The sequence below is a fragment of the Protopterus annectens genome, chromosome 9.part0, assembly GCF_019279795.1.
Source record: "Protopterus annectens isolate FY-2018-M chromosome 9.part0, PAN1.0, whole genome shotgun sequence".
NCBI classification, from domain to species: Eukaryota; Metazoa; Chordata; order Ceratodontiformes; family Protopteridae; genus Protopterus; species Protopterus annectens.
Window position 1 is genome coordinate 1,333,938,989 of NC_056743.1, and position 12,144 is coordinate 1,333,951,132.

The window sequence follows — 12,144 nt, forward strand, 5'->3', positions numbered from 1 at the left end:
TACCATACAGAATATTACATTCATAAATTAGAAGAAAGTATTCTAAGAACTAAGCGAACAGGGGAATAGAAAAAGGAGATTCTGTTGATAGGAATGACTGCAATTAGGTGTACAGAGAATAGGCAAGAGGGGGCTGGAATTTATTGGAGAAAATTGGCAAAGGAACCAAGGTATTGGGAGCAAATAATTAGACAGGGAAAGGTAATAAAATGGGAAGAGGCCAAGAATATGGTTGGACTGCAGGGTAGAGATTGCCTTCCCTATCAAGGGTTGATATCACAGTATAGGCAAAGAGAAAGGAATAGGGGCATCCTAAGTGAAAGTGTAGCACTGGTAAAGATTTGGTAGAATCTAGAACAGAAGCTGCTGTTAAAAAGGGATAATTAATAGGGCATATAAAATATGGATAGAAAGAATGGATAGACAGCTTGGATAATCAATTTGCAAAGAAAGAATGGGGGATATATGTATGGCTCCAAAATATGCAAAAAGATATCTAGAAGATTTAGGATTTTTGCATGGAAGTATTTACATATGTATTTTTCTTACCCCAAGGAGACTAAAGAAGATTATATGTGATGTATAATGTTTGCAACTGAAAATACATCAATATGGTTTGTTATCATTTATATAAATATATGATTGCCTATGTCATAAGTGATAATTCAATAAAGATCTTTCTTGTTTAAAAATTAAGTCTGTTAATAATGACAGTGCTTTTGAAAGATTGGTCATCAATATGTATTTCAACAGCATCCCTTTCAGGAAGTTGTAAATGAGATTTTTTTATTTCTAAGTTGCTGCGTTTGGCATTATCCACTCATCTGTTTTCTAAACAGCTTGTCCTGTTGCGGATCACAATGGTAGCAATCAGCGCAAGTCAGAAGAGACTTCCCCATTCACTGCAGTGATATCCAACTCATTCTGTGGAATCCCAAGGCATTCCCAAGTAGATAGAAAGATATGGTCCCCATACCATGCCCTGGATCTGCATTAAGGCCTCCATCCAATGGGCTGTGCCTGATATACCTTCTGTGGCAGGTACTCTAGAGGTATGCCTAAGAAGTGGCGGCGCAGTGGTGAAGCAGTTAACGTTGTTGTCTCACAGCAAGAGGTTCTGCTGTTCGATTCTCGGCTGGGGTGCCTTCTGTGTAGAGTTTGCATGTTCTCCCTGTGTTCGCGTGGGTTTCCTCTGGCTACTCCAGTTTCCTCCCACTTTCCAAAAACATGCATCTGGAGCATTTCTCCCTGGGCCTCCACTGAAAACAGGCTCTGTGGAACCTAGTGGACTTTCCTGGACAACAAATGTTAAATAAAAAATAAAAAAAAAAATAAAAAAGAAGTGTGGTACATCATTCACCTCACTAGATGCTCAGCCAGTGCCATAAAGTTCAACCACCTTAGAATGATTTTAATGACTTTAACTGGAAATACAAGCTTCAGCAGAAGCTGTGACAGTACTAAAAACAAGTATGAATGCAGTTGAGCTAACCCAAGTTGCGGAGCAGTTCTCAGACCTAAAGTGCTTTAAAGCAGAAGGTTTATCTTCACAATGGTAACAGTTAGGTTCCAGTTATGCTAGCAAATATCTGTTATAGTATAATTATATATTTTTATTTTAAGGCATACTACTTACTAAAAAAAACACTTGTCTTTTATTATTGTTGATGTGTTTCTGAATAACTATTGTTACAATGCAGCTAGGTTATGGACTAATTTGATGATTTCAGAAACACTAGCAAATAATCTGACTATCCCTAAGGACAGGTGAGCAAATGGTTTGAAAAGGGGCATATGACCCTGGCTTTGCTGGATATAAACCTCAAGGCAGCCCATTTGTTTGTTTTTTTTGTCACACTTTGGTATGATAGCGCTTAGTCTGGCTTTTGTGCTGCTCAAAAGGGAAACATAAAGGGAGCAAACCAAGACCATTATTAACTGCAATCCCTGTATGGCTGTGTCAGCTTTTAAAAAACTGTGTTCTGCCATGTTTTTGTAGTCACTTACCTGACATATCCTTTTTGTTCGGGCATTGACATAACTTTTGTGGACATGCCAGCCAGGAAGCAGGCAGAGCCACGTCTCTTGGCACATCGAACACTAACAAAATCCCGAGGTCCAACGATGTTGCCAGGGGTCTCTGCAGCTATTTCATGGGTCAGCATTGTATCTTTTCCAATCTTCTGAAGGATCTACAGTAACAGACAACACCAGAAAACAGCATCTATTATTTGTGGTACAGTTTCTGTGCTTACATATGTGGAATTAATGTACTCCAGCTGTTTTACTGAACACACACACACACACACACACACACACACACACACACACACTACAAGGAAGAATTCACAAAGTAGATTTTTACTGCATAGCAGTACCACTAACTTACTCATAAACCTTTCTTCTAAAACAGTACTCACAATTTCCCTTAGACACATGATCAGTATACTAACATCATCGCAGCTGGTGGAAAGGGGAGGGTCACTATTTTTTGTGTTCTCTTCCTGCCAAGGCACCACCCTATCTCCCAGTCTAACAGAATGTAATTTTCTGCCTTTTGCTAATAGTAGTAAATCTTAAATTGAATCAGCAAATGAAATGTTAGCCCGGTGGTGTACAGGGATAAAGCCCTGACTATGATTTAGCCAACCCAAGTCCAGTTAGTAGCCTGGGTATTTGATGGTGCTCGCAAGGAGTGTGGGTGCCTGTTCTGGGGTGGGGTGTGTGATCATGCGGGTGACCCTCTAGTGGATAGAATTCTCAGCTCAGAGAGATGATGATGCTGGATTGTGGAGGTGTGGGCTTGGAATGCAGCATGTGCTCAGGTTACTCCCATAGTCCATCCAGCTTGTTGATGATGTTGGCAAGTAGCTGTTGGGGGTTAGGGCTGGAGGAAAAATCCCTTTGCAAGTGCAGTATGATGCCTTCTTGTCTGTCCAATCCAACTTTGCAGGGCCAGCAGATGAATACCTATTACAGCCTGTACATACAGGGGATCTAATATGCACAAACCCTCCTGGAAAAGAGACCCTCCTCACATGTCTCCCATCAGGGTGCCTCCCATATCAAGGGAGCTGCAGAGAGTGGGACCATAGGAAGAAAGAAAATGAAGGATCTCAATGTTAGCAATGGGTGGGATGAAAACGGAGGAAAAAAATGGGAAAAAAACAAAAACAAATTAAACGTTACCCACTGTCTCACTGCTCACATTATTATGGTATCATTTTTGTTTTAACAATATTCACATTTTTAACTTCTTTTTGTGCCTCTAAGCACTGTAATGAACATCAAGTCTCCCTTTCAATCACTCCAGTGACCCCTTCTTTCCTCCCCTCAGTTACAGTCCATTCTTTAACATGAGGCTTGGGTTATATAGTGCCATCATCCACTTGGAGTTTGGAGATTTTTTTGATGCAAGTAACTTCTGCAATAGCCTGCCTTTTATGTATGCTTCCAAATATAACTATCCCATCAAGCCAGTCAGTAGTAAAAAGTATAATGTAACAGAAGTCATCCAAATCCTCCCCATGGAACAAACCATAGCATTCCTCCCCTCACCCCAAATGAGTGAGTTGACTATTGCCACCCCCCCTCACATCTCCCCTGTGCCAGCTCCACCTAATACATGGGATCACTGATCAATCCTGGGTTACTGATGTAAACATTCAGGCCTTCATCCCACTTTGTCATTGGAGATATTTGTCAAAAAAGGAAAGCATTTTATTTTTTTTTTGCCGAATTATTAAAAACTGAACAGTAACCTTTTATAAAGCTGCTGGGGACCCTAACCTCCTATTTATTAATAGTCCCCCCCCCCACTCAGACACCCACCCAACCAAACTATGGTTTGTAGTATAGAGCTGTGCCTCCGTCCATTAATGTACACTCTAGCTAATTGTACATAGTGCTCCTTCAGCTGCAACTGCTCCCCTTGTGACCTGTTCCTCACTAATCATCAGGTCTACTGCTTCTAACTTTTCCAAACCATTTTTTTTTGCATCTAACACTGCTTAGGCAAGGTGCTTTCTCAGGTCTTTGTGGACTTCCACTTACCCTGCCGATCCTGCCCGTGGATATTTTTTTATTTTCCATCTTGCTACAGCTGGCATCCGGTGTCAACATCTTCATTGTATCTAGTGACCCATGCCCCATCCTGTTCACAGGCCTACCTTCTCTTACCTCACCTGCACTTTGGCCCTCTTCCCTACTTATCCACACCCAATATAGTGCTTGGGACTGCCTGGGCGCCATTTTTAAATTCCATAATCATCAGGTTAGAGCGTCTCCCTGCAGTGTGCTCGTTAGGGCCCTGAGTAAGTGCCTCTCTCTATTTTTAACTGACTATTTATGGCTGTAAGAGGAACATCGCTAGCATGTTTATAAAGACATTGCCTTGAATTAAAAGAGAGAGTACGCTCTATTGTGTTGTATTGCAGGTTACGTAGTAAAACTAGGCCTAGTATGCTGTACTGTGTTATTTTTTACTGACATGCATTGCAATTTGTCCAGTATGCGACTAATATTAAGTGATACAATTTGACCGGTCTGCGTCTAATATTAGGTGATACATCTGCAGATAGGGTTACCACCTGTCCCACTTTGCGAGGGACAGTCCCTCTTTGGGCAGTTGTGTCCTGCAAAAAAAGTTGTAAAAATGGCAAATGTCCTGAGATTTTAGGGCAAAATTATTTCCTATATTTTATGTAATAGTTGCATAAAACAGTTATTCTTATCTGAAACACCCAAATGTTATAAGAAGCAGAATAAGCAACTAAAATGCTACAAGAATAAGCTTTTATTTAGGCAAAAAAGTGAAGTTCTGTCCTTTGTACTGGCCGTGGGTATGTTTTGGCCTGCAAAGTCTGACGTTTGTACCAACAATGTCCCACTTTGGGCATGTGAAAAGGTGGCAAACCTTTCTGCAGACAAACAACAATTTAAAAAGAGTAGCTTGTTGTACTCTATAGTGACGATAGGTGCTGCATCAGAGATAATATTATACTAAGTGATTCCTCTGCAGACAAATAATTCAAGTAAGAGCAGCTTTCTGTACTCTGTAGTGTTGATAGGTGTTGCAGCAGAGATAATATGACCAGCGCAGTCTAACAGACAGCATACTATAATCCTCATTGGCCTTTCAAACCTTTGTACTACTGATTTGTGTGGTTCGTTTAGCCAGTAACAATTTCAGTATATGATGTAATGCACCTACAATTATGTACTAGATTATGCTCAGTTGTTTAAATGAACCGCTAAGGAAACATAATACTTCTGTTCAGTTTAACTGTTTAGCGATACTGTTATAAAGCTGTAGAACTGAAGCTCCCTATGCTGAAAGGAGTGAGTTGTAACTGCACATTTAATTCTAAAACTGTTGTTTAGCGATACTGTTAGGAAGCTGTAGAACTGAAGCTCCAAATGCTGAAAAGAGTGAAATTTACATTGCATATTTAATTCTAAACATTTTATATTGTGATAATACAGTCCTGTGTTAATTGGTTACTAACCCCCCACACACATCACAGCTAACTCCTTCCTTCTTCTCTTATCCAGAATCTCTCACCCCAGTGTTGGTTGCTTAGGCCACCTGAGACTCAGTTGAGTGAACACAAGCCCGGACCCACTCATATAGCATGGGATTCAACCCCTTACTGAAACAGTGACCACATAATGTATGTAAATGTGAGTTTTTAGCAATTAAATAGTAACAGCTATATCTATCTAATGGTAGTGAGCAAGCTGCCGGGGACCCTAACCTCCTATCTATTAATAATTCCCACCCACCCACCCAACCAACCCTTGGTTTGTAGTATAGAGCTGTGCCTCCCTCCATTAATGTACATTCTAGTTAATTGTACATAGTGCTCCCTCAGCTGTAACTGCTCCCCTTGTGACCCGTTTCTCACTAATTATCAGACCTACTACTAACTTTTTCCAAACCCTTTTTTACACCTAACACTACTTAGGCAAGGTGCTTTCTCAAGTCTTTGTAGACTTCCACTTACCCTGCTGATCCTGCCCATGAAGATTGTTTTATTTTCCCTCTTGCTACGGCTGACATCCATTGCAACCAGCTCCATTTGCCCTGCGGGCTCACTCCACTCCCCTACCCCACCCCCAATTTCCACCTGCCTCCACTACACCTAAATTTATACCAGCCAAGTCACACCCACCCTACACTCAACCAATCTACACCCTCCTAAATTAATCCAATCCAGATACTTTCACCTATACACCCCCCCAAACTATTCCAATATGCTTCTCATACACATGACTTTAATACTAGGATTATCTCTACTTACACTTCTTACAACCCCTCACAACATTATAAGCACCCATCCCCATATACATACCCCCACACTAGCACAGCCAACTGAGAAACTACTACCCTCCACTCCAATAGCCCACTCTAGTTACACTACCCCGATCTCACTAGCAAGGTTCACTTTCCTACCAACCCAGCAAACACTTCAGATATCTCTAAAATATGAGAAAACCATCCACAAATGTATAAAAATGTTTAATCAAATTAGAACACTGTTCAAATTAGAACTGTTATATAGTGGTGACATTCATCCTAACCCAGGATCCTGTACCTATTCATTTAACCCTAATAGCCAACTCCATTTCCTCCCAACCTCAATAGAAACAATTCAGACCTCCTGATACTTAACATGGATCTAAGAAGCATCCTTAACAAAACACATGAACTCCATGCTACTCTAACTCTCTACCAACCTGACATTTCCTGTTAACCAAAACTTGGCTAAAACCAGACATCATTGACAATGAAATAAAACCTCCTGGCTACAACATATACAGAAAAGATAGACAAGGAAAAAGGAGGGGGAGTAGCCATCCTTTACAAAAACACCCTATCATTTGATCTACTGAACACTGACACCCCCTCATTCCAAAACGCTGAACTAATACTAACCAAACTCTATCTCAATACAAAAAGGCATGTAAGTATTAGAGGCATTTACATCCCACCTGGTCAAACTATTCCCACAATGGAGAATATATTACAATGGTCATCTAGCACCCTTCCTCAAGAAACTATTATAGCCGGGGACTTTAATATAGACTGGAATGCCTGTGACGCAACTACCCCTACTAACCATATCAATCTCCATGGCTACTCACTACTAATCAAAACCCCTACTAGAATTGACAAAAAAAAACAAAGATTCAGTACTGCAACTGGCTCTTAACTAGTCATCCCAACACCACACAGATCTCTGGCTGTCTGCCAGATAGTCTTAGTGATCACCTTCCAACATTTATTCTCAGACAACTATTAAACCCTTCTGAAATCCCAAAATACCGTCAAATCTGCAACACCAAAAAATTCAATGCTGTAGAACTTACTACCTTACTGAGAAATTGTAATTGGAACCTAGTAAACTTTCTCCCTCTAGATGAAGTAGTACATTACTTTAACTCCACCTTCATCACTATCCTAAATAAACTAGCCCCTCCCAGAACCTTGCATATCAATCCTAATTATACTCCCTGGCTTACTAAATCAACCAGATCTCTACTAAAAGTAAGAGACAAAGCCTGGGAAAAATGTACTATAGAAAAAAAAAACACCACAAACTGTCAAAAATACCTAGAACTTAGAAACTCAGTCAAAAAAACAGATCAGGCAAGACAATACTATAATAACATCCAAATAAAACATCAGAAAAATCCCCAAAGGTTTTGGTCCGCAATTAATAAAATACCACATCCAGAACAAACCACTAACCCAGCCCTAAACTTATCCAGTACCAATGACAGCATTCCAACCCAGTTTAACAAATACTTCACAGAATCCATTTTAAACCTTATAAATACTAACTTCAATTCCACCCCCCCACTACCCCCACCAAGTGACAACCCTAATGGCTTTCAATTCCAACCAGTCCCTACTGCTACTGTAAAAAAATATCTTAAAAAACTCAAGCCAACTACTATAGCCACAGATAACCTTCCAGAAGAATATCTGAAAGTAGCCACTGATGCCATCTCAGTCCTCATTGCCACACTAATTAACCGCTCTATCACAGAAAATAAAATACCTAAACTTTGGAAAATAGTACACATAACCCACTCCACAAAGGTGGTAACTCTAAAGATTTAACCAAATATCGTCCCATAGCTATACTGTCTCTTCTTTCAAAAATCTTGGAAAAATGCATTCATACACAACTGCTAGAATACCTATTAACAACAATGTCATAACTCCCACCCAAAATGGTTTCTGGCCTAATCATAGTACCACCACAGCACTAATGTGTTTTATCAGTACTGTTAACCAACTTTGTTCTGAAGGTAATCTAGTCTCTTCAGCTTTTCTGGACCTGTCAAAGGCATTTGACACCATATCCCATTACAAACTCTTAACAAGCCTTAATTGATTTAAGCCTCAGCCAGACAGCAATAGCCTGGTTTAAAGACTATCTGTACAGCCATCAACAGGCAGTATTATGGCAACAAAACCTCTCCCTTCTTATTCCTGTAACTGTAGGCATCCCACAAGGTTATATCCTAAGCCCATTCCTCTTCACAGTCTTCACTAACAAACTTCATACAGCTACAAAACATTCCACACTCATAAAATACGCAGATGATTCAACTCTTATATGTTCCGCTCATTCCCTCCAACAACTAGAATAGATCACCCAACAGTTATTTGTAGCTATAGAAACTTGGCTAACTAGAGCTCAACTAATTTTAAACCCCCAAAAAACTAAACTCATCCTATTTCACCCCACCAGAGCTTCCAATACCCCACCAGCATTCAAAATTATCTCAACCAATAATACCATTATAACCCCAGTTCCCAGTACCAAACTGTTAGGGGTTACCATTGATCCTAATTTGCTATATGACATTCATATTTCACAATCCATAAAAAACTAGGGTGTCTCTACAGGAGTAAGCACTATCTCACAGCTGACACCAGAGTTACCATTACCAGAACCCAGCTTACCTCAACACGACTCTATCCATCCCCAATCCTTGCTAACATTAGAAAGGCGGATATGACAAAACTAGAAACTTGTTACAATAAGATAGCAAAATTTGCTACAGGCGCTAACTATAGATCTCACCACTGCCACTCTCTGAGACAACTTTCATGGCTGGAATTCCCCTCATTGCTAAAATACAATCAACTCAAAATGGCCCATCATATTATAAACCAGCCTGAAAAGACTCCAGCCCTAAACAACATACTAACAAACTACTCCAACAAACGTAGCCTTCACTCCACTAATAAGGCACTATTAGAAATAACAAAAAAGCAAAAATCACACTGGCGAATCCCTCTACTCCTGTTACGTTGCCAAAGTTTGGAATAGTCTCCCAGTCCACATCAAAACCCTTACTAACATTGTTCAATTTAAAAAACTTCTAAAAGCCCACCTATTTGCTTCATGGATATGCCCATGTACTGAACCAGGATAAAAACACCGTCTAACTCAGGTTAGTCTAGTTAAATTCCTTATACTGTCATCTTACATAGTTTCTCTATAATCCCCTAACCCCACCCCTGACACCTCTCAACAATCCTACCAAACACTTCTGCTTCTACTTTCCTCTTCCCTCACTCTACGTATCCCTTTCTTAACAACCCCATAGACTCTGATCTCAGCTGTTAGCTAATGCTTGCAGTAAAGTGACCAGCTCAAACAGAATTGTTACGTAATTTCTCTTCTACCCAGCATTAAGTATACTACTACTCCGTTTTTTATAATCTGTTGAATGATCCACCAACAGTAACATGTATTTCCTTACAAAATGATGTTAACATTTGATATTGTTTTTCTGATATAATATATGTAAAATATTGGACTTGACAAATTCTCTTTTGTAAAATTGTAAAATTGTTAAATTTGTCTAAGTCTTTGTATGTCTTGGAACTTTTCTCCCCTGGCCTCTGCTGAAAACAGACAAGTTCTCCAGTTGGACTTTCCCGGTAAACAAATGTAAAATAAAATAAATAAAATATGTACAATACAATGTGTTATGACGTGGGTGCATTCAGCTTCAGTATTCCCATTATCATGGTCACTTCTGCATTTCCTATTTGCCTTTACCATGGTTTATAACTGGTACAGAAACAAAATGGCATAGGTATACATTTCTTTGTGCATGGACTCAGATTTAGCAGAGTCATTTTGTATAGTTTTTTTGCAAGTGCACTTCCTGCAGTCCTTAATTTATTTAAGCAAAACTCCATCAAAGGATGAGCATTGGAGAATTCTGATTACTGGGCATATTAAAAACACTTCACAGTGATATTTAGTCACTATTTTAAGCAAACATACTTGAGTAATCTTCCTGAGTGAGTTCAGACAACAGTAGTTGCTCAACTGAATAAATAAGTTAATGGGAGGTGGAGTGTCCTTCAGTTCACAGCTGACTGCTAGTAGAAAGTGGGAGAGGGAGTAGCTCAGTGTGTAGCTTGATGGGAAAGAACATGCAGGAGATCTAAGGAGACTGTGCACAAAAGTGTACACTCTGTATTACCTCTACTTCATGTTTCATTTGGTAGAATAGGAAGAAAATGGACTCCCTCCATGCCCCAGTAGTAATATATTATACAATGGCTCAAAAATAAAATGCCTGCCTCTTGCCAAAAGAAAATTAAACTTGGCATACATGGGTTCATTGGTACTTACTAAGCTACTGATCTCTTAAGAAGCCTAGCCTTACATTCACGTAGCAGTATTTACCTGTTTCATTTTGAGAACGAATAACACAAAGGCAGGAAGAAGAAGTATATGTTGGGACATTTCTTTGTTGTCCCTATCCATGTGGAGCATGTGTGCTAGACCAGGGATAAATTAGCATTTTCCCACCCATTTGTCCAAGTTCCATTTGAATAAAGTAAGAGGAGTGCTTCACTTTATGTGCAATGGAAGACAGTTTCATAGAAGAGGTATGTATATGATACTTACCTGTCCCTCCAACGATGTTCCATTTATGTTATAAAAGACATTAACATCCCTTGATCAGGTGTTCAAATTATCATTGGATTTGCAAATGTGTAATAGTTCTGACAGGCTAGGGACTGTTGAGACTTTATACACAAGGTAGAGGTCTCATTTTAGCAGCCGAGAAGACAGATCAGGCTTTGAGACAGTCTGCATAGTTGTGATTTAGACCCTTGTTTTTTTTACTGAGACAGCATTATGGTTGCTCCAGTTGTGACCAGTGTTTGAACAAGTACATACTGAATGGGGCATTATATTTTATGAACTACCTAATGAGAGCAAAGTACAGTGGTATGATTACATCCCTGGATGTGAGCACCACACCTTTAGGTATAGGGCTGAAATAAAAAAGGACTTCCTTACAAAAGTGAATATATGGTGATCAAAGGACATTTCATTGCTAATATAGGTTCCCAGATCCTTGGCCACAAGATCAACTTTCAGGAGTGTGAAATAGCATAGCATGTAACAAGGTGATATTCCTAAGCTAGAAGATTTCTGTATTTTTCTGGGATGTAAAGTGTTATGTATATAGCAAGAATTATGAATATATATATATATATATATATATATATATATATATATATATATTTTTTTTTTTTTATAGTAGAATACTGTCCCCTTGTGACAGCTGTGAGGTTTGTGCAACTGTAGTGACACAGTTTTGGGGCAGTCTGGGAGGAGGATCTACACTATCCTAACTGGAGGAGACCACAGCCCCTAATTATAAAATGGAGGATCAGAGAATTACAGAAATGGACAGAAAGATATGGGCCTCTCTAGCATAAAGAGGAAGTACTTTGGACAGTTAGAGTTTATGTGGTATATATTTAAATGAATAGGGTGAGTCACACTGCTTAATGTGTATGGGGAAGATTATTCCAGAAGTTGAGGAGGCACTGGGTTTTAAAATTGTCCCTCCAACATGTTTTATTTATCTGTTAATGAGGATTTAGGGCTTGTTCTCTTATTGGTGGAGATCTTGGATTTGCAGACAAACAGGAAGTTCAGGACAATCAGATCTCTATTGGTGGGACTATAAGCAAAAAAGAGCTCTCACCTCAAAAATCTATTAGACAATGAATAAAGGGAAAGAGTTTCTAGCCTGTCTTGGTAGCTCAGAGACTTTAGGTCTGTGATCTTTTTAGATATGAAG

At 39.4% G+C, this 12,144-nt stretch overlaps 1 protein-coding gene across 1 annotated transcript in view; it reads right to left on the reverse strand.

Moving 5' to 3' along the window:
* The window catches only part of STAR (steroidogenic acute regulatory protein), a 52,450-nt gene that overhangs the window by 25,993 nt on the left and 14,313 nt on the right, over positions 1-12,144 (reverse strand). Inside the window, exon 5 of the mRNA XM_044084305.1 lies at positions 2,008-2,192. Within this exon, the coding sequence (XP_043940240.1) occupies positions 2,008-2,192 (185 nt within the window). The remainder of the gene's footprint in view (positions 1-2,007; positions 2,193-12,144) is intronic.